This window comes from Diachasma alloeum, unplaced genomic scaffold (assembly GCF_001412515.2).
Source record: "Diachasma alloeum isolate Michigan unplaced genomic scaffold, Dall2.0 Dall_scaffold_00349, whole genome shotgun sequence".
In the NCBI taxonomy this organism is placed as follows: domain Eukaryota; kingdom Metazoa; phylum Arthropoda; class Insecta; order Hymenoptera; family Braconidae; genus Diachasma; species Diachasma alloeum.
The window spans coordinates 695,542-719,199 of record NW_021680488.1 but is presented as its reverse complement, the minus strand read 5'-3'; the positions used below and the strand labels follow the sequence as shown (position 1 = coordinate 719,199).

Here is a 23,658-nt window from a genome sequence, read left to right as displayed (position 1 = left end):
CTTGACCCCACCCTTCTTCAACATTCCCTTGACCCTCACGAGCATTTGACTTCGACTAAAAACAACGAAAAAGAAGTTTTCTGACCTTTTCGTTGTTTGTAGTGGAGGGTCAAATGGCCTTGAGGGTCAAATAGCCCTTGAGAACGTTCAGAGTTGAGACTAGAAGGGTCTTAAGGGTCAAGCAATCCTTAAGAATGCTTCAGGTTAAGGCTCACATTTTCGTAAGGGCTTTACGGGTCATTTGGCCCTTAACGCTATAGTCTTCAAGGGCCGTTTGACTCTCAAATTCAAACGTCCACAAGGCTGGTCTCACCATCACGACTGAAAATAACGAAAAAGAAGTTTTTTGACCTTTTCGTTATTTCTAGTGGAGCGTCAAATGGTCTTGAGGGTCAAACAACCCTTAAGAATGACCCTTAACTCTATGGTCTTCAAGGGCCGTTTAACCATCATGACTAAAAACACTGAAAAGGACGTTTTCTGACCTTTTTATTGTTTGTAGTGGAGGGTCAAATAGCCCCCTAAGAACGTTCAGAATTGAGAGTAAAATAGTCTTGAGGGTCAAACAATCCTTAAGAATGTTCCAGGTAAAGGCTCAAATTGCCTTAATAGTAATTTGACCCTTAACCCTATACATCTTCAAGGGTCGTTTGACCTTTACAAACATTTGACCCTTAAATTTGAATATCATTGAGGATCATCTGACCCTCAAAACCATTTGTCCTTCAAGTAACAGCAACAAAAAAGGTGTTCTGTCTTTGATGGTTAGATGACCCTTAAGGACGTGTGGAATTGAAGATCAAATGGTCCTAAGGTTCTCCACAAACTCTCAACATCGTTTGACCCTTTCAACCGACTGACATCAACCTTCAACGGAAACAACGAAAAAAAAAGTTTACTGACCTTCTCTTGGTCGCCAATTGAAGGACAAAAGAGCCTTAAGGCCTTTCAGAGTCAAGACTGAAATGGTCTAGGGTCTTTTGACCCTCAAGATGATTTGACTCTAGGGCCGTTTAGCCCTTTACGCCCTCACTTAAAAACTACACCAAGGTTTCCTGAATTGTCCTAAATAGTCCTATTTCTTCCTTCATTTTCCCCTCTAGTATTTCCTAAATAATCTTCTCCTCTTCGTAAGCTACGGAGATCTCGACGAGTGAATCGACTATAAATTAATAAATTGTATAATGTTAAGGTTGTATATCACAATAATAACGCTTGTGGCAGATCCCCGAGATCATCATACGAATGATGAGAATCCGGGTAATGGGGCCCTCGATCTCGCCATGTTGTTCATGATTATTTGTCCACCGTTGAGACTCACAACTGCACTTCCCTCTGGCTCGGAGTCCGTGTACGATGAGTAGTTTCGCACTGGCTTCTGGCGCTTCCAGGATTGGCGGAGGGAGTCGTTGACGTTGGCATAGTGATTCACGAAGGAGTGAGGGTCCGATTGCACGCTCTCGTTCTCACTCTCCGAGCCCTGAAATTCAGAGGTGGTGGAACGGTTATCATGGTTTACTGCAGATAATGATTGTTGTTTCAAATAATTGGAAGAACTAGCGCCTGATGCCCTTTCATTATGCCTTTTTTCCTATCAGATTCGATATTCCTTTTTGCTTCCGAATGGAAGCATTGCAATCCTTCGATTTTCACATTCTCTAATTTTAATTTGAAATTATGTAGAATTGTCTGAAACGTAAAAATACGAAGTTTGGCGACTGTCTGTATGTGACGACGTCCACCGTCACCTTCCCGGTGGTCAAGTTTTAGAAAATTGAGTAATTGAGTGGCTAAAATAATTCAAAAAAATCTGAAATTTTGGTCTTAATGGGGAATAACACTGTGCAAAATTTCAGCTCGATCGATCCAATAGTTTTGGAGAAAAAGCCATTCGTTTTTAAATCATTTAAAATCATTTTTGGGCTCACTCAGCTGCCACTAAATATATTACAAGTTATCATTACATTATAGTAAAGTATATATAAATTGCAATAGCTTTTTAGTGTTAATTATCCTTTAATTAGTTGATGTCTTAGTTAAACGTATTTTATATCTGAAGTTTAAGTCGATTTAGACTATTCGTGAGTTTTCAATGAATATCTCGCAATCTAAGGCAGATAGCAAAATTTCTCTTATGACCTTTTCGGTAGAGCGCATTGAAATCTTCAAAAAAGAAGAATACGAAAATTTCGCTATCTCCCTTAGATTGGGAAATATTCCTCGAAAACTCAGCTAAGAGCTAAGTCGACTTAAACCGTTTGACCACTTCGCTACTGAATTACCATGGGATGAATTTGGGGATGAATTCTCCTGGGATGAATTAACCGTATACCGCATTAAACCTACCTGAGAGTCAGTAGAACTGATTTCCGACGGTTTCTCCGTAACACTGGAGTCATCAGGATTCTCGTCATACCCCTTCAAGCTCTCCTCATCACTGTGATAAGCAACGGATGCAGGTGACGGCCTCGGCGGTGACTTCCCATGCATGGGCGGTGGTGGTGGATGCATGGACTTCCTCCCAAGTGTGCTCCTCTTCCCCAGAGTTCCGCAACCCCCTCCGATATTTAGAGGCCCGCCAGAAGGCCGGGTCCGGTACAGAGACAGATCTGAAGCCTGTCTGTCATCAATGTCCATGGCCATCGACTCCTCGAGTGTCTTCTGCGCCTCCTGCTTGTACTTGTCACTCTTGCTCTTCACGCAGAGCACCGCAACCACCATGATGATGATGACAATTGACGTGGCTGCCAGGGTCACCATGAACCACGTCTGCCTGTAGAAGGGCTTGTGCTGGAGGTAGGCGTATTCAAAGTAGAGTTTTGATGGTGTCACCACTGTCTCGGAGGAGTAGGCGGGATAGCTTATCCCATAACGGTTGTAAGAGATCACCCTGAAGAGGTACGACGTCGATGGGAGGAGATTCTGATAGGATACGGAGTAGTCGTTCAGAGGACCATTGCTCGTTTTTACTATTGTTTGCCACCTGGTGTCGTCTAGAGTAGAAAAATGAATTTATGAATTTTGGGAATTTTAGTAGAAGACAGTGTCAGGGGTATGGAGGTGGGGATGACTACATTGTTTATAAGGGACATTGGGGCAAAATGAAACGAGGAGAAAGAGACTACTTGGCAAAATTCAGGAAACTTTTTTTTAGGTGAGGGTTGAGTGGTCAAAGGATACTTGAAAATGTTTAGAGTTGCAGGTCAAATGGTCTTAGGGGTCAAATGACCCTTTCTGATTATCTTGACCCTTGACCCTGAACGTTTTTGGAGATTGTTTAACCCTCAAGACCATTTGACCCTTGACTACAAACGTTCGGAAAGGTTATTTGACCCTCAAATCATTTGACCCTTGACTCCAGACGTCCTTAAGGGTCATTTGACCCTTAATTCCATACGTCTTTGTGATTACCTTGACCCTTACAACGATTTGACCCTCAATTTCAAACGTCCTTAAAGGACTTAAACCCTCAAAATTATTTGACCCTCAACTCCAAGCAAATTTGAAGGTTTGTTAACCCTTGAGGCCATTTGACTCTCAACTCCAAACCTCCTTAAGCGTTAGTTAAGTTAGTTACTACTCTCAATTCCAAACGGCCTTGCAGATTGTTTAAACCTGATATCCAAATGTCCTTGAGGGTCATTTAACCCTTAATATCATTTAAGCTTCAACTGTAAATGTACTTAGGGGTCATTTGACCCTCAAACCCACTCGTCTTTGTCATTCCCTTGACCCTTACGACCATTTGACTCTCCATTCCAAATGTCCTTAAGAGTCTTTTAACCCTCAAAATTATTTGACCCTCAACTCTAAACAAACTTGAGAATTTGTTAATCCTTAAGCCCATTTAACTCTCAACTCCAATGTCCTGAAGGGTAATAGAATGTCCCTAATTTTTCACATTTTAGAACGAATTTCCGTCCGAGTCATTAATATTTTTACAAATGGAAGCACATTAATCTCCTGAAGGCAACGATGAAAAACAATGTGCGTTTATTATTATATAATATTAATAATTGTGAGCAAGAAATTTGTTTGAAAATTCGAGGAAACGATGGTCCTCTGTTACCCCTTGAAGGTTAGTTGACCCTCAAAATCATTTGACTCTCAATTGCAATCCTCAAGGCAATTCGACCCTTAATTGCCAACGTCGTAAGGGTCAGTTTAGCCTTACGAGCATTAGACTCTCAATTGCAAACGTCCTCAAGGTTCATTTGACCCTCAAGATCATTCGGCCTTCAGCTTCAAACGTCGTTCAGGCTTTTTTGACCCTCAAGACCATTTGACCTTCAACTAACAACAAAAGAAGTCCCCTGAATTGTGCTAAATAGTCGTTTCTTGTTCATTTTCCCCCGGCTCTGCCCCATCTACTGGATTTAATGAGAAAACTCCAAACGTTGGGTGGACTAATGCAATGGTCGAGGGGTGAAACGTTATGGTGAATCAAAAAATTCTTGACTTGTAGCTTAAGTAAATATGCAATCGTCTCGATGATGGAGGGTTTCTCCATCTAAATCCAATATCACCAAAGGAATCAAACTCCCTCCATTTCGTGTCACCCCCCAAAACAAAATGGCCTGTCATGCGCCATAAACATACACCACAAACCCAACTCATCAAAAATACGGAATTCAACTTAAAGGGGGCATCATATCACTTACACTTCCGCCAATCTTCCATGGCTGTGCCACGAATAAAAAATACACATGAAAAACATAATCAAGATGACATGAAAACAATTAACCACCAGGTCACCCAGAAGCCAAAGAATAACCGCTAAAGACATCCGTCATAATTACCTTTCCGTCTCGTCTCGATGTAGTACCCGAGGATGGGTCCCTTCCCGGAGGCTCCATTGACCCATTGCAGATCGACACTAGACACCGGAGTCTTGGTAACACTCAGCTTGGTCGGTGCCATGGGTGATCCCTCCTGGGGTCCGGTTGTCACATTCCCAGAGATCGGTGGTCCAAAATCAATGGTCAAGGCTCGAACCATGAATGTGTACGTCACCTCCTCCTCCAGGGGCTGGACAAGCAGACTGGTCTCAGTCACCTTCTGCTTGACCTGCTTACTGAACTTGTCATTCTGCTCAGCAGTCTCATACGTCACGATGTACCCCACAATCTCCCCATTCCTCATCTTCGGACGGTCCCAGGAGACCCTCATACTCGTCATCGTGATCTCCGAGAACTGCAGATTGGTCGGTGCCCCAGGCAAGTCCTGCTTGGTCCTCACAGTTATTGGTGGTGATCGAGGGCCATCACCAGCAGGGTTGAACGCCAGCACCTGAATCCTGTACTGAGTGTACTTGTCCAGGAACACGAGGTTATGCGTGAGGTAGGAAGCAGGGACGACCTCGATCTCCTCCTCCTGTTTCTTCTCTAACGGCTGAGGGGAATCCGTCACAAGATAGAAAATCTTGTACCCCAGGAGGTCACCATTCTGCATGCTGGCTAGTGGTGGCTTCCACTGGAGCGTCACCTCAGTCCCCGAGATGGGTTCGGCTTTGACACCCTGGGGTTCACCCGTGGGAACTGCCTCCCCGACATAGACGGTGACTGGAGGACTGGCTGGGCCGTCGCCCTCAGAGTTGAAAGGAAGAACAACGATCTCGTAATTGCGGTCCTCCATCAGATCGCTGAGGATCATCTTTGTCTGCTTGATCCCCAGGATCTCCTGCTTCGGAGTAGCTTCGAGAGCTGTCGGAAAGTCAGACACCGGTTGGTAGACAACACGGTACCCTCCGGTCTCGTGGTCTCCACTCCAGTGGACCTCCTCAATCATGTCCCAGTGGACTTCAATGCTAGTAGTTGTGATCGGAACGACTCTGAGACCAGATACACCTCTGGCAGGTGCAGCCGGAAGGGTCTGGACCTGAACCGACTCAGCACTCCACGCGGAGGGTCCAATATCATTAGTCGCCTGTATCCTAAACTGATAATACGTGAAGGGTTTCAAGTCATTAGCGGTGTAAGATGTCAGCGTGGGGTCCACCCTCTCGGGTATGGTCAGGAAAGGCCCGGAGTTCTCACTCTTCTGGACTGTGTAATAACGAAGTGGTGCAAAGCCGTCAGGTCCAGGAGTCCACGAGAACGTGATCTGCCTGCTCTGCACCTGCGATCGGCTGACCTGCGGCATCGAGGGTGGCTGTGGTCTCTCCCTATTATTCGTCGTCAGTACCAGTCCGGAGGCTGTTTTACCCCAGCCTAACCTGGTCTGTGCGGCCACCGAAAACATGTAATACTTTTCCGCCTCGAGGCCATTCGCCTGGAAGGTTCTATCGGAAGCCTGGAACTCCTTCGAGAACTGTCTTTCTTGACTACTATTCAGATGGAAGAGGACTTTGTAAGCTAGGATCTCGCCGTTCGGATCCTCCGGGGTATCCCAGATGATCCTAGCTGTGCTGAAGCTAACATCCGGAAAGGAGACGTTCGACGGTGGCCCCGGGACGTCCTCGAACGTCTGCACCCTGACCGGAGGAATGCTGAGGGCCCCGTCTCCAAGTCTGGTGTATGCCAGCACCTGAATGTGATACTGAACGAACTTCCTCAGTTCCGTCAGAGTTGTCGTGAAGGTCGTGTTCTTCGGAATGTTCTTGTACTGAAAGGATGATCCACTGGCTCCGTAGTACACCTTGTACCCCTCGATCTGCCCATTCTGATGGACAACCGGCACCTCCCCCCACTTGACAAGAATAGTGGTAGAAGACGTGGCATTAGCTTCGATGTTGGAAGGCCCAACAGAGGGGACCGCCTCTCTCGTTCTCTCGACGGCCTTGGGGCTCGATGATGACGAGCCCACGTCGTTGTACGCCTGCATGACGATCTCGTAAAGAGCGAACTCTTCCATCCCTTCGAGGACGTAAGAGTTTGCTGTGTGATCTTCAATAGCAATGCTCTTCGACTTGTTCGTCCTGACTTCGGTGTAAGTGACATTGTACCCCCGGGGGTTCCCGTACCACTCGATCTGCTGGAGGGGGATCCAACGAACCCTGAGTTCAGTCGCACTCATCGCGCGGACGGTTACGTTCCTGGGGGGATGGGACGGGGGAGCTTGAATTGTCTGGAATTCCTTGGTTGGTTCTGATGGTTTCGAAGCACCCACGACGTTATTAGCGATCAGTCTTAGTTTGTACTGCATAAAGGGGATCAACCCTCCGACGGTTATTGTCGACGCGTCAGGATCGGACACCTCGAAGATATTGTACCAGGTGGTGTTCCGTCGGGTCTGCGCCTGCACCGTCCAAGCGATGATCGAGGAATTCCCATCGAACCCCGGGGTGAACTGTAAGACAACTGAGAAGGCATCGATGTTGGAGAGAGCTAGTTTCAGGGGCGGCTCCGGCAGCACCGGCTCCACCCCGGACTGTATCGTTGCGACTCTCGGTTTACTCGGCCCCTTCGACGTCCAAGCTATCACTTCGAAGCGATAGTGCGTCGTTGGCTGCAGATGTTCCACTTTACTTGATAACGTATCAGAACTGAAATTGAGAACTCGAAGGGAGTCGGCGTTATCTTTTATCTGATACTTCAGCTGATAGCTGGTGAGTATGCCATTGATCTCGGCTGGTGGGCTCCACCTAACAGTCAGAGCTCGATCGCTAATGTCATCGAATTGAAGGTTTTCGACTTCCCCGGGGACGTCTTCACTGGTCCTAATCTCGATCGGACTGGAGCGTTCACCGTCTCCAGGATCCGTGAAGCATAGAACAGTGATATTGTAGACGGTGTACTTCTTAAGACCACTGATGACTGCACTCTGTTCAGCGAGAGGATCGAAAAGACTCGGAGGGACCTTCAGGGACCTGTATTCATTGCTTTCCGTGAAGTTGCCCCCGGTCCAGGCTTGGATCTTGTAGCCCTGGTTGATGCCGTTGATCTTCTGAGGGTTCGGCGGCTTCCACCAGACCCCTATTGACGTGGAATTAACAGCCTCAACTCGGACGTTAGTCGGCGGTGCCTCGGGTACACCTTCCTTCGTTTTGATAATCAAACCGTCCGTGAAGACGCCCACCCCCTTATCATTGTACGCGGCAATCTGAACTATGTAATCTTTCCAAGTGATGAGATCTGAGATAAGATAGTTCTTCTGCGCCTCATTAGTGATGTTATGAATTATCCAAGGGCTCTGGTTGTAATACCCATGTAAACGGTACCTCAGGATGTACCCGAGGATGTGACCATTCCGGTGTTCCTCGAGGGGCGGCTGCCACTGAGTTATGATTTCCGAATCAGATCGCGCAGAGCCGACGAGACCGACAGGTGGCCCGGAGGGTGGTTCTTGCGGGAGGGTAACGATATTACTCGGTTCCGACGGAGGACCCTCACCAACAAGATTGACAGCCGTCACTCGGAACTGATAAGCAGCTGCTGCTTTCAGATCCTTCAGCAAACACCACCTGACCTGCGCTGATACGTTATCGTCTTCCACCACCCAATTCGATAGGGTGTCTGCTATGGGTCCCATTTCTGGGACCACTCGCCTCTCCACCACGAATTTTTTCGTAGGGCTGTTGCCGTCGAACCCTGGGACCCACGAGATGTTTATCGCGCGTGGGGATATCTTCTCGATCCTCTCCGCGACTACGTTTATAGGGGCAAAGGGAAGTTCTATGACGCTTAGACGAGCGCTTCGGGTCTCGTTGCCACCCGGGGAAATGACGGAACACGTGTATTCGCCCACATCAGACGCCCGGACGGCTATGATCTCGAGGGCGCCGTCCTCTCGCATTTTTACTCTGGGGCTCGCACGAGTGTTCATCAACTGGGAGTTGTGAAACCAGTCGATGTCGTAGGGGACGCTTGGGTCGTTTGACACTTTACATTGGAGTTCGGCGGTGTGACCGAGGAGGACTGAGGTGTCACTGGGAGGGCGGATTATCTGGGTTCTAACATGGACGGATAAATACGCGGAACCGTTTACAGAGCCGGCGTCGTTTGAGCGGATGCATGTGTACTTGCCGGCGTCGTTCGGTTTCACTGCGGAGATTGAGAGATCACCGGTCTCCAGGAGCTGAACCCTACCTGCTATTTCAACGGGCATTGTTTCGTTCAGGACCCAGGTGGTGTTTGGAATTGGGGCACCCACTGCGCGGCAGACTATCGTCGCGTCCTTGCCGTCTAGGACCGTCAGGTTGCGGGGGCTGGTCTCCAGGATTGGAGTTGAAGCTGAAAGTTAAGGGGTGGTTAGGGGCTTGGAGTGAAGGGGGACAGTGTCTCATGCGTCATGGCTTTCTAAGAGTGGTCTAGGGTCTTGAAACTCGGAAGATGCAGCTAAAGTCACGCCGGGGTACAATCTGCTAGAGCAACGGCGGAATGAGATGAGGAAATTTTGGTCGAGCTTCTTTTCTGAGAGACTCTTTCTAACTTTTGGAATTTCAAAAGATGTATTGCGCTCTGAATATGACCTTTGTATGTTCTCATTTTCATTGACTGAAATCGTTCCAAATACGATTCAGTTTATTTCTAGATATGTAACAAATGGGCGACGCTTAATACCAGTACAGCGGCACTTCTTACACGGAGAGAAATTTTTGATTAAAATTATCCTACCGTTCTATAAAAGTATCATGAGTCATCATTTCCTCATTTCTATCCCGAAATTGAATAAAAATTAATATATGATGATCAAATTTTATTCTACGTTTGAGAAATTTTATCCTGACGCATAATAAACTGTTTATCACGCTGTGACGAAAAGTGAACTAATTAATGGAAAATATTGTTCGTAACTCGTGAAAAAATGTTTTTTAGCTCGTGGGATTATATCACGAGCCGAAGGCGAGGGATATAATCCCACGAACTAAAAAACATTTTTTCACGAGTTACGAACAATATTTTCCATCACAATGTGGCGGAAATTGGACTTTTAGGCACGCGGAGCGTGCCGAAAAGTTCACTTTTCGTCACAGCGTGGTGAAAAATATTTTCCATCACAATGTGGCGGAAATTGGACTTTTAGGCACGCGGAGCGTGCCGAAAAGTTCACTTTTCGTCACAGCGCGATAAACAGTTTATTATGCGTCAGGATAAAATTTCTCAAACGTAGAATAAAATTTGATCATCATATATTAATTTTTATTCAATTTCGGGATAGAAATGAGGAAATGTTGACTCGCCTTCGGCTCGTGATATAAACCTCCCACTCGTGATATAAACCTCGCTCGTGATATAAAAAACACTTTTTTGCACTCGTTACGAAATATACTATTACCCTTCCAGTCCAATAATTTTTATGCAGATAACAACGAAAATTCTAGAACGGTTGGTAGATTGTACCCTACCGGTACAGTAATTTGTACTCTGCCGACACATTAATTTTTATTTTTATCAGAATAAAATTTCTCTAACGTAGAATAAAGTTTGATCATCATACATTAATTTTTACTAAATTACGAGATAGAAATGAGGAAACGATGACTCATGATACTTTTATAGAACGGTAGGATAATTTTTATCAAAAATTTCTCTCCGTGTAGACAACATGGCTGCTTTAGAGGTACCTACCCCTAAAGCGGTCATATTTGCGAAAGAGATGGGGCTTGGAGTGAATGAGGGAGTGTCTCATGCGTGATTTTTTTTCTAAGAGTGGTCTAGGGTCATGAAACTCGAAAGATGCAGCTAAAGTCACTCCGGGGTTCTATCTTTGCTAGAGGAACGGTGGAATGAGATGAGGGAATTTTGGTCAAGCTTCTTTTCCGAGCGACGGTTCATAATGTTTTTTGGAATGTTGTCTCATCATGTTTTTTGACGGTTTTTCACCTCTAGAGGCTCATGGGTACGTCTGAAGCAGCCATATTTGGTACCCGGATACTTGTTCCCCGGAAAATTGTTCCACATAATTTCTTTCTTTGCACCAATTTCTGTGTTAGTCGTCTGGATGGTAAGTGCTTATCTTTAATCTACCCGTCGTGTAGGAATTCAATAGTACTGTTTTTTCCCAGAAAAAGCTTACCGTGATTACGATTTTCGCCTTGAGGCTATTGTTGATACCTTCAATCACGATGAAGTTGATAAATTTTGTTGTTGATAAATATCGTTGTCTATCATTTTGAATTAATATTGATTTACATTTTTCACGCGAACGTTTTCTAGAATTTCTGGGATTATTGTTTTATTGTTCTTTGTAGAGTTCTGGGATTTCATATTGTTTGATGCGTTGTGACATGTATTTAAGGATGTATTATATCCTTTTCGCCAAAATTAACGTTTTTTATTTTTCCTTGCAAATTGTTGATCGGATTGACGAGAAAAAATATACCGTTTTTGCGGTTTATCATTACTTAATGACTCACGAAATTGCATGATCGTGCAATCACTTTCCTGCGGTTTTTCTGAAACTTTTCAGAAATTCACAAAACTTTAGAAAAAATGTAGGAAAATGACTGTACTAACATGAAACTTCGTGAGTCAGTCAATAATGATTAAACGCAAAAACGGTATATCATTTCGCATCAATCCGATCAATAATTCGCCAGAAAAATGAAAAAAAAACGTGAATTTTGGCCGAAAGGGTGTAGTACATCCTTAATGTTCTTCGTTTTTTTTTTGTAAATAGGTTCATAACCGTACAATTTGGGGTCAATTCGTTTCTTATTGTGGCGAATAAATTTTTTTTTGCATTCTATATTTTTTTGTTTTCACTCTTATGGAGGGATGATATTTTATTCCGTTGAGACTATTGTTGATACCTTCAATCACGATGAAGTTGATAAATTTTGTTGTTGATAAATATCGTTGTCTATCATTTTGAATTAATATTGATTTACATTTTTCACGCGAACATTTTCTAGAATTCCTGGGATTATTGTTTTATTGTTCTTTGTAGAGTTCTGGGATTTCATATTGTTTGATGCGTTGTGACATGTATTTAAGGATGTATTATATCCTTTTCGCCAAAATTAACGTTTTTTATTTTTCCTTGCAAATTGTTGATCGGATTGACGAGAAAAAATATACCGTTTTTGCGGTTTATCATTACTTAATGACTCACGAAATTGCATGATCGTGCAATCACTTTCCTGCGTTTTTTCTGAAACTTTTCAGAAATTCACAAAACTTTAGAAAAAATGTAGGAAAATGACTGTACTAACATGAAACTTCGTGAGTCAGTCAATAATGATTAAACGCAAAAACGGTATATCATTTCGCATCAATCCGATCAATAATTCGCTAGAAAAATGAAAAAAAAACGTGAATTTTGGCCGAAAGGGTGTAGTACATCTTTAATGTTCGTTTTTTTTTGTAAATATGTTCATAACCGTACAATTTGGGGTCAATTCGTTTCTTATTGTGGCGAATAAATTTTGCATTTTTGCATTCTATATTTTTTTGTTTTCACTCCTATGGAGGGATGATATTTTATTCCGTTGAGACTAGTTTTTAAAGTTTTTCTGGGGAATTCATGTTGTTGAGGAACATTTTTCCGCGGAACATTTCTCCTAGAACCGCCATATTTAAATCCGTTGTATATCATATCATTATCCACCGTTACCAGTATCGCCGGATTAATTGATTCGACTCATCTCCTTCCACCACTTGGCTACAAACGCAACCACAATTGCACACAAAATAAAAAAAGATGAAACAAGCATGTCAAGCTGTGCCTTGGTGATGAATACGCTTCGTCTCCGTTAAACGCTACAGATATGGTGTTTTTTCGAAAAACTAAAGAACCAAAACAAAAACAGGAGAAGAAAAAAAATGAAAGCTTTCCGTTGAATTTTGATTTTTTCGGTTATCCGATTGTTTTCCTTACTCTCTGGGTATTGTGTGAATTCAAAGCGTCGATCAGATTGTCGCACTCTGACTACCCTGTAGCCAGCTGCCCGACGAACTACCCTCTTTCTGTTCTTGCCTGCTCCCATACAAATTAACCCGGGTAAAACATCTTGTTGGTGTTATTATCGATGTAATGCTTATCAATGGACGTTTGTCAACAGTTATACTTACTTTTGACCTTGAGCCAAGTATAACTCGAGACCTCGCCCGCATCGTTCGACGCCAAACACTGGAACATGCCGGCGTACTCCATTGTAAGCCTTTTTATCACTAGCGATCCGTCTTCGTCGATGTGAAATCTAGAAGTCAACAGGTCATTGAGGCAATTGATGAAAAGTGGAGGTTCTATTACTATTCAACATGAAACACCTTCAGCACGTCAATTCAACGGCGAACAATTGGTCACATACTTGGTTTTAAGTAAATAAAATTCAGTAGTGAAGCGGTAAACCGGGTCAAGTCGATTTTGACTATTGGCCAGTTTTTGACAAATATCTCGAAATCTAAAAGAGATAGAAAATTTTTTGTCATGACCTTTTTTGTAGAGCCAATTGAGGGTTACAAAAAAGGTCATGGGAAAATTCTGCCGTCTCTCTTAGATTCCGAGATATTCATCAAAAACTGACACAAAGTCAAAATCGACTTAACCCGGTTTACCGCTTCGCTACTGAATTTATAGTAGATAGTAACAAAAATGGCAGATAGCATATAATTTTATAAAAAATCGAGTGACTAGATGACAGTGATAATGTATTATTTTATCTGGGTATATCCTGTGGGTGATTTATGCATATCTTGTTCTCTAACTCCTATCATATTCTTTCTTTATGGATTGTTGATCATGTAATTTACTTGGGTTGTCCTTAGGGGGTCCTCATTAAACCCCAGGACATAAATAAAAAGCTTTAATAATAATAATAATAATAATAATAATAATACAAACAGACGATGTTGTCTCTACAAAGTTTGACCTAGGGTCACAACAGTCTAACTTGGAGATAACAAGGATCATGAGAATTCCAGTACTTTATGGTTTCTATTCTCAAATTACTGATTTCTCAATGATCAACATGTATTAATCGACCACACGTACTCCAAAATCAACATCTTGGACATAAAGAATAAATGATGAAATACACAAAGATCTGACGAATTGAGGTGTCACCTTGAAATGATTTTGTCTTGAATTGCATTTCCTAAAGCGATTGTGTTCGTTTAACGAGGAATTCTCACCTAGACCCTATCAACTCCCCAACAGACTCGGCATTGTGGAACCACTCGATCTTCGGCGTGGGCACTCCCACAACATCACAAGAGATCTTCACCGCAGATCCATACTCTCCATAAGTCTCCCTCTTCAATTCGTTAACAAATGTTGGTTTTTCGAAGACATCAACCTGCGCACTGGCGTTGATCGTAGGGTAGCCACTGCTTCTCAGATGAACATGACATGTGTAAACCCCGGAATAAGTTGAGTTCGCTGAAATAAGTTCAAGAGTTCTGTTCCACAGATCACTGAAGCTGTAGGATATCCTCGCATTCTCGACTGGAATTCCGTCCTTCGTCCAAAGGATCTTGAGCTCGTGAAGAGATCGAGCGTTCGCAATGCAGTCGAGATAACTGACAGGCTGATCCTTGATGATCTTCGTGTCTTTGGGCTCGATGATTATGGCTGGAGGCATCTCCATGTTGTTGTCACCCTCGACCTTCAGCTGTAATGGGGGAGAGTACTCTTCTTTCCCGATCTGGGCGTTCATGGCTCGTGCTCGGTAGGAGCCCTCATCCCTCTCGTTAGCGTTTAGGATCAGCAGTTTTCTCTCGCTCATTGCGTATTTTATGTCATAGGGAATCTGACCGTCTGGTGTTGACCAGGTGACGCCCGGGGCCGGGTGGCTCTCGATTTCTGGCAGTTCGAGAATTGCCGCTCCCCCATATTGCACGCTTACCACCTTCTCCGTCAAGAAAAATAGGATAATTCGTGAATTTTGCATCCTGGGTTTTATTTTACTTCTTCTGGGGATAACTAATCTCCACGTTTCAGACGATTCTGAGTCATCTGAGCCTGACTTTACGAGACAATTTTTTGGATCGGTTTAAAGGGAATTTTATTTGTTTCAAAAAGTGAGTCAAAAGGTTGTTTAAATACTTTCTCTGGGGATAACAAATCTCCACGTTTCAGATGATTCTGAGTCATCTGAGCCTAACTCTTCTCGAGACGATTTTTTGGGCCAGTTTAAAGAGAATGCGATTGATTTCAAAAAATGAGCCAAAACATTATTTAAATACTTTCTCTGGGGATAACAAATCTCCACGTTTCAGATGGTTCTGAGTCATCTGAGCCTAACTTTTGGAGACAATTTTTTGGGACTGTTCAAAGGGAATTTTATTTGTTTCAAAAAGTGAGTCAAAAGGTTGTTTAAATACTTTCTCTGGGGATAACAAATCTCCACGTTTCAGATGATTCTGAGTCATCTGAGCCTAACTTTTCGAGACGATTTTTTGGGCCAGTTTAAAGAGAATCCGATTGATTTCAAAAAATGAGCCAAAACATTAAATACTTTCTCTGGGGATAACAAATCTCCACGTTTCAGATGGTTCTGAGTCATCTGAGCCTAACTTTTGGAGACAATTTTTTTGATCCACTTAGAAGGAATTGAATTATTTTTCCAAATTCAGATAAAAGTTGTGTTCAAACACTTCCTCTAGAGATAAAAAATCTCTACGTTTCAGATAATTCTGAATCATTTAGGCTCAACTTTTCGAGACAATTAGTTAATAATTATCAAAATATGCTGAACGAGTTTTTAGTATCATATAGTTCTAAAAAACAAATCATTCGTCTATTCGGAAAATATGAAAAAACTAAAATTTCAGCTGTGAACTTCAACAGTACAAACACTGAAAAAATTTATTTATTCATTTATTTATTTTCATTAGTTCATCGGGGGGCAATAGGTGGAACTCAGAGCGTGTAAGATCCATAGTGTATGTAAAAATAATACAAAATTGGTCAGATTTTACGCATTCATTCATTGGTAATGACGAATAGAGTAGTGATGTGGATGGAATGGTAAAGTGTTGAGATTGATGAAAAAAAAATTGATGAAAACTCCTACCTTTTCTGTTGGATCTTCAAAAATGCCCATGTAAGCAACCGAGAATGTGACACGTTCGCTGAAAACCGAGCCAACGTCGTTGGTGGCAACGCAATAGTACACACCAGCGTCTTTTCTCTTTGGGCTCTGGATCCTCCAGAAGGGCTCTGACGTCAGCTCGTTGCTCAACGCAACCCCATCCTTGAACCATCGATACTTGGGCTGTGGATATCCTGTGGGGAATCATCAGTTTTTTTCACTTTTTGCGGATTATCGTGTTACCGCTCGGGCTCTGAGGGGCTTCCTTCTCCCTCAGTGTCATGCGATCATACGGATGGCAGAGAAAAATGGCGGGTTATTATTTTCGGGACGGACCCGGAGCCCTAACTTTCTGAAAAACTGTTGAGAAAAATCAATTCTTGGGCTCTGCGAACGGGAAATCTCAAGGGTTTTGTGATTAGTTTGCTTTTGTCTTCATATAACAGTTATTTCTGATAATAAATTAGGATTATGCTTACGAATTGCCATTCTGCAAATCATTTTCTTCTATCGTACTAGCGCCACCTTTCATTACGCCACTTTTCCTGACAAATTCGATATTCCTTTTTCAACTAAGGCTCGGGTGAATTATTTTTTGAACGTTATCTCGATTGTTTTTTCGTCTTCATAATGTAATAGTATATTGTGTTACAAGTGCGTAAAGTACCACTTTTTCGTACGCACGCGGGACACATCCTATTTCTTGTAATACCTGCCGAGTTCACTGTTCGCGACCATAGTGGGGGTAAAGTGGTCGTTTTTGTGCACGGGGTGCGTAAAGTTCAAGGTCGTGCGTAAAGTGAATTTCGAGTGCGTAAAGCTTCGCTTTACGCACGTTCAGCGAGTGCCGAACTGTGCCATTTTTCGTTTACTAGTAAACAAAAAGACTTCCCTGGCCCCCTCCCACGAGCCAAAAAACTCTTTTCCGCACTCGTAACGAAATATACTATTTTGTCACTGCTGCTACGTTCAGCCCGTGTCGAAAAGTGCCTGTTCGTTTACTAGTAAACGAAATAGTATTTTTCCGGCCTATTTGCGATGGGCCATAAAACACTTCTCCCACGAGTATCGAACGATATTTTTCATCACAATGTGTAGAAAAGGGACGTTTTAGGCACGCGAAGCGTCTCGAAACGTTTTCGTGAACCGAAAAGTTCACTTTTCGTCACAGCGTGATGAAATAGTATATTTCGTTACGAGTGCGGAAAAGAGTTTTTTGGCTCGTGGGAGGGGGCCAGGGAAGTCTTTTTGTTTACTAGTAAACGAAAAATGGCACAGTTCGGCACTCGCTGAACGTGCGTAAAGCGAAGCTTTACGCACTCGAAATTCACTTTACGCACGACCTTGAACTTTACGCACCCCGTGCACAAAAACGACCACTTTACCCCCACTATGGTCGCGAACAGTGAACTCGGCAGGTATTACAAGAAATAGGATGTGTCCCGCGTGCGTACGAAAAAGTGGTACTTTACGCACTTGTAACACAATATACTATTACATTATGAAGACGAAANATTTATAGCACGAGCCGAAGGCGAGAGATATAATCCCACTAGCCAAAAAACACTTTTCCCCCGAGTATCGAACGATATTTTTCATCACAGTGTGTGGAAAAGGGACGTTTTAGGCAGGCAAAGCGTGCCTAAAAAGTTACTTTTTCGCACAGCGTGATGAAAATTTTTTTAAAATTATTGTGAGACAACCGTTCGTTGAAAAAAAAATCGCAAATTTATATTTACCTCGAGCTTGACATTGTAAAATCTTGGTTCGATTCTCAATCAAGATGTTGCTGACCCCAGACGGCTGCTGTACAAAGCGCGGCTCTTGCAAAGACTCTGCAACAAAACGACAAGATCATTACTTGAGATGAACTCTCGGTGAATGGATGATTCAATGGGTTATCTATGCACATGACGTCCAGTCGACCCACAAACCAGTCACGGTGACTTTTTCTCTCATGTTTTAGAGATGGGGCTTGTGTGGACGAAGCCGGACAAAGGCGGGGGCATGAATACCGGACGACCTGCGTGATGAGACCACTCTTGAAATTGAGGGAAATGCTCGACAAAAATGTTGAACGGGATTTCTAGAGCATGAAACGTTGGATGTAATGGAGGGGGCACGAGTGCGATTGATAAGTTTAGATAAGCAATGGCGGTAATTAAAGTTGTATTAACGTAACTTGAAGTTTGAAGATTAAAATCTTAAATAAATTTTAAACGAAAGTTAATGCGAATGGTTCCTGGATTTATTTTTCCTGTAAAAAATCCTCGGAAAATGTTTCTCCGGAAAATTGTTCCCTGGGAGAAATTTCCCCTTGAAAAATTTTTCTCATAAAAAAATTTCCATGTCACCAAGAAAAGAATCCATGTGAAGTTTCCCTGGAAAATATTAAATCAGACACATATTTGAACGCAGCATCAATTCATCATTATTGAATGTAACACAACTCAACGGATTTGATTAAAAATTAAATCGCATTGAATTTGAAATTGACATATCAACAGTGGTCGGTAAAAAACGAACTGATTAAACAATAAAAAAAGGCGATTTTCGTCATTAACTTTTTCATTTTTTCCCTTCTAAGGCAGAAAAAACGAAATTCAATTAGCATTTTCTGGAAAAAAAACTTTAAGCAAAATCCCACATGGAAAAAATTAATTTCAATGGGAACCATTCGCCGACGAAAAATTTCCGGGAATTTTTCAATGGGAAAAAAAAACCCGGCCGCCATATGAATAGAAACATTCTGGTTGAGTTTGTGCTCAATCGGCAGTCTAGTATTACTGATAATAATTTATCTAGAAGTGCAAAAATAACACAGAGTCTTAGGCGAAAATGAACTTTTCGAGGTCAGGGAGAAGTTAAAAATCTAGAAAAAATCTTGAAAAATCAGAAAAAATAAATGAAAATTCTATGCCCAATATAAAAATTATCGTCAGTGTTAAATTTATGTAATAAATAATTTATGTTTCTACGTGACCGAAATGGGGAACTAATCAAAGTTAGAATTCATGGGGAAAATCATTAATAATGAATAATTTCTTTTTTCTGCATTTTTTTCCGCGTTACACTCAACGACTCAACTGGAGTTTATTCATACTACTTTAAGCACATAAATTCAATCCCCTTTTTTCTCATCTATTTTTATGAACACTCCAGCAAACATCAAAATAGGATAAACAAAACTTGAATTTTGAGGATTACAATCTGAAATAAATTTTACACGAAAGTTAATATGAATAAAAACATTCTGGTTGAGTTTTTGCTCAATCGGCAATCTAGTATTATTAATAATAATTAATCTAGAAGTGCAAAAATAACACAGGGTCTTATGAGAAAATGAACTTTTCGAGATGAGAAGATTAAAATGTAGAAAAAATCTCGAAAAATCAGAAAGAATAAATCAAAATTCTACGCCCAATACAAAAATTATCGTCAGTGTCAAATTTATGTAATAAATAATTTATGCCTCTGCGTGATCGACATGGCGTATTATGTCGAAATACCGAAGTCAAACGAGAGACTATTGTTTAAAAAAATAATTGAAGAAAGAATTTCATGGATCAATTTCGTACACTCATCAAAGTTAGACTTCACATGGGGAAAATCATCAATGATGAATGATTTATTTTAGGCTTTTTGCTTTTTGTTCCTCGTTACACTCAACGACTCAACTGAAGTTTGTTCATACTACTTTAATAAATCCGGGGGGCGGCACTTTCGGAGGGCTGTTGGCCTTCCACGCGGCCTTTTACTCTTATTCAACGGGGAGAATGTGGGTGACTCAGGGGACTGGGATTCGTGGCTGGTGATGGAGGTCCAGTCACTGTAGGTGTGGAATTTCCTGTCTACAGCTGTTTCAATATTTTTCAGAGGGGAAGGGTTGATCAATTTGTTCCTTGTTTGTGGGTTCAATGAAATTATCGAGGAGAGGAGATGTTTAGGGGATTTGCGAGGATGAATTATATAGACATGTAGTAGAGACTTTGAATCAGTAATTTTGGATGGTCAATACATGATGTCAGGGGTCGAACAATCATTTGTTCGTGGTTAGCAGATTCTCCCTCATTAAGAATTGTTAATCGCCCATCTAACTGCACCCTAACTTTCACACATTGCGTGAAAATTTGACGAAATCCAATAAAAATTTCCATTGAATGCCCAAAAGACGATTGATATCAAACAATATAATATTTCCCCTCAGTCCACTGACTCCAGACCAATTCACAAGCTTTCCAGTCTCAGATACACCAGCCCTTTTGTCCGGAAACCGCCGACGTGGCGCTTTAATCCACTTTAAAATAAATATTCCAAGCCCGAAGTTTATTAAAGCATAAAGCACCGCGAAGGGTGTGAATGGAAAAGGAACAGTCGAGCTGGCATTTTGAGGCACGTTCTCCTCTGCAAGTAAACGCGCACTTGTGACGAATGGGCGAGTAAAAAAACCTAAAGGGGGAGGGGGGGGGGGGCAAATCTGGTGGGAGAGTTGGAGAAACACGAGTGGCGCCAGAAGGGAGGATTGAAACTCAAGCGTGCGTGCTCAAACGGAACTGCCCCCCAGCCCCTTTTGACCTCTTATCCGTATGGACACGCTGCATCCGGCGGATTAACAGACGTCCGTCTGTTGCATTTAATTCTATTTTGGTTATTCTTAGCGAGAGAGTGAGGAAAAAGGGTATACGGGGCAAAGTGGTGTGGTAGCGAATTTCGGTGGTTAAGGGTCAAACAGTGTCGAGGGTCAAACGGAAGAGACGAACGAAGTGATAACAAGAATGAAATTTTCTTGAGGGTCAAATGGGAGAGACAGACGCAGGGGTCACGAGAATCAAAAAGGAGAGACAAGCGAAGTGATCACTCCACTCGTCTCTCCCATTAGACCCTTAAGAACGTTTGACCCTTGTGGCTACTATGATCGTCTCTCCCGTTTTACCCTAAACAACATTTGACCTTCATCATTCTTTTGAGTAATAGAGATGGAAAAAGGTTATTTGTATTTTGCTTCACATTCGTTTTTTGATATCGTTCCACTTTGCCCCACTCTCTCCTGATCATTCAAATTCGACATTTCTAGGAGGGCGTGGGTCAAAATGAAACGGTATCGAATTTCGTTGTTCAAAGGTTAAACAATGTTGAGGGTCAAATGGAAGAGACAGGCAGACGGGTCAATAGGGTCAGACGGGTGAGACGAGCGAAGTACACGCGTCTCTTGCATTAGACCCTTGAGAACGTTTGACCGTTCACCATTTTTTGAGTAATAGAGATGGAAAAAAAATTAACAAAATTTTGTTCTACATTCGTTTTTTAAAACCGTTCCACTTTGACCCACGCTCTCCTAAGAATGTCGACTTTTAATGATCAGGGGAGAGTGGGGCAAAGGTATCGAATTTCGTTGTTTGAGATACACGAAGTGATCAGAAGAATCAGACTTTCTTGAGGGTCAAATGGGAGAGACGGGCTCAGGGGTCAAACGGGAGAGATGAGCGAACTGATCACTCTACTCGTCTCTCCCATTAGACCCATAAGAACGTTTGAATCTTCTCATTACTCTACTCATTTCTCCCGTTTGACTCTTGAGAAAATTTCACCCTTCACCTGTCTCTCCCGTTTGACCCTCAAGATTGTTTGATCCTAACCAACATTAGGTTTGCATTGTCACTTTTGCAAAATTTTTTCCTTTTTTTTATCGCCGATTATTCTACACCACCCGCGTGTCCTAGGTACACCTGGCCTTCACATGTGTTTTCCGCTCCCTTTTCGAGGTGAAAGGGGAGAAACGAACCCCCATTGTGCACCAGCTTTTGGCACCCCACGTCAACAACCCAACTGCCAACAACTCAACCCAGACAGCTGCCTAGGTTTCGTTCAGTTCCATTTGAAAATGAAACGGATGGAAATGTGTAATTTGAATAGTATGGGAGCTGACGGATATTTAAAAAACTTATAGGCAACGGTTTTTTAAATGGAAGAGTGATGATGTTCGTGGACGTAACAAGACTGATGAAGTCATTTTTTTATATTTTGCATTACCGAAAAATGAAAAACTGTCATCATCTCCTAAACGAAGTCATTTAGAGCAATTTTTCACAAGACATTTTTGTAGAGAATTTCATCACCTACAAAAAAATTCTTATGACATTTTCTCCAAAAACCATTCGTTATTGAGATAATTCCACATTTAAGAAATTTTAACTTTCGTTGAAAATCCAACGAAACAATAAAATCAATTCTTAACATTTTGTTTTCATTTAATTATCTCGATAATGAGGGATTTTAAGGATAAATAGGAGTTCTTTTGGTCAAGAAGCTAAAAACGAATATTTCTAATGAATCCGGGAGTGATGTAAATGGAAAATGCAACAAGACAGAGCAAAAAATAATAATTTTTCATTTGTCTGAAGGAAAATTTAAATTTAAATTAAAAATTTTAATGAAAAAAATCAAGCTTCTAGAAAAAAATTTCAGGGGACTTTTTTCCTCTGAAATTTTTGTACATTTTCACAGAGAATTTCGTCACAATTATCCGAAATAATACAAATAACCTTTTCCCGTAACATCCTAAACTCCCCATATAACTAAAAAAATCATCCAATTTCAAAGTCATCAAGACCTAATCCCAATCTTCAACGCAATGTAGCTCTTATAGAATCGTGTGAAACCGGAAATTTCTCAACTGTATCCTCACGCTCCTGTCTCCCCTCCCCATACGAGAAAAAAAACATCTAAAAATAAATCCACTCGTATTTGAAGTGGCTCCCGACCGCTCGAAGCGTCAAAAAAAATCAAAACACAACAGCGAGGTGATGCAACAACAATCTAGGTCGATTCACGCAATTAAGATAATTCATTTAATTTCCGCTTCGATGATCTTGCATATCGCTGAGCCGGAATCGCGCTCCACCCGCAACGAAGCAAAGGGAAAGTCTTCCTTTTGCTTTCCACTATTTTTTATCGCTTTCACTTCGATCCAAGGGATGAATTACCCCCAATTTTCAGGCTTTTGAAATTATTTTTATCGTGCAAGAGGGAATAAAAGTTGTATTGGAGTGATATCGGGAGCTCAGTGCCCTCGGATTCTATTTGCCGAGTGAGTTGGGAGGGAGACGAAATAAAAAGCAACTCCGAGGGATGTTTTAATTGGTGGTAAGGACGACCTGTGAGGACCTTTATAGTTGAGGGTCAAACAGCCCTTAAACAGGTTTGCAGTTTAAGGTCAAATGACCTTTAAGGATGTTTGGAGGTGAGGGTCAAACCAACTTTAAGGACGTTTAGAGCTGAGGGTCAATTGGTCGTGCGGGTCAAACGGCCCTTAAAAACGTTTGAAGTTGAGGGTTAAACGACCCTTTAGAGTGTTTTCAGTTGAGGGTAAAATAGTTTAACGACCCTTAATGATGTTTGGCGGTGAGGGTCAAACGACCCTTAAAGACGTTTAGAGTTGAGGGTCTAACGACCCTTAAGGATGTTTGGAGTTAAGGGTCAAATGGTCTTGAGGGTGCAATGACCTTTAAGAATGTTTGGAGTTAAGGGTCAAATGAGCTTGAGGGTCGAATGACCCTTAGAGACGTTTAGAGTGGAGGATTAAATAGGGCCGTGACTATTCGCACCATTGCGTGAATCACTCCCGTACACTCCATACACTCCACGCATGCGTGAAGTTTGTGTGTTTCACGCAGCCGAATTTTCATACTGCTGTGTATTTCACGCAGTTGAAGTTTCATACTACTGTGTGTTTCACGCAGTTG

General features: G+C 42.1%; 1 protein-coding gene across 1 annotated transcript in view; it reads right to left on the bottom strand.

Moving 5' to 3' along the window:
- Positions 1-471: 471 nt before the first annotated feature.
- LOC107040906 (protein sidekick) overlaps positions 472-23,658 on the bottom strand; it is a 36,012-nt gene continuing 12,825 nt past the window's right edge. Inside the window, exons 2-9 of the mRNA XM_015261178.2 lie at positions 17,656-17,751; positions 15,899-16,110; positions 14,016-14,731; positions 12,954-13,081; positions 4,800-9,170; positions 4,662-4,682; positions 2,347-2,993; positions 472-1,480 (exon numbers count right to left, since the gene is read on the bottom strand). Of these exons, the coding sequence (XP_015116664.1) occupies positions 1,238-1,480; positions 2,347-2,993; positions 4,662-4,682; positions 4,800-9,170; positions 12,954-13,081; positions 14,016-14,731; positions 15,899-16,110; positions 17,656-17,751 (6,434 nt within the window). The 3' untranslated portion in view covers positions 472-1,237. The remainder of the gene's footprint in view (positions 1,481-2,346; positions 2,994-4,661; positions 4,683-4,799; positions 9,171-12,953; positions 13,082-14,015; positions 14,732-15,898; positions 16,111-17,655; positions 17,752-23,658) is intronic.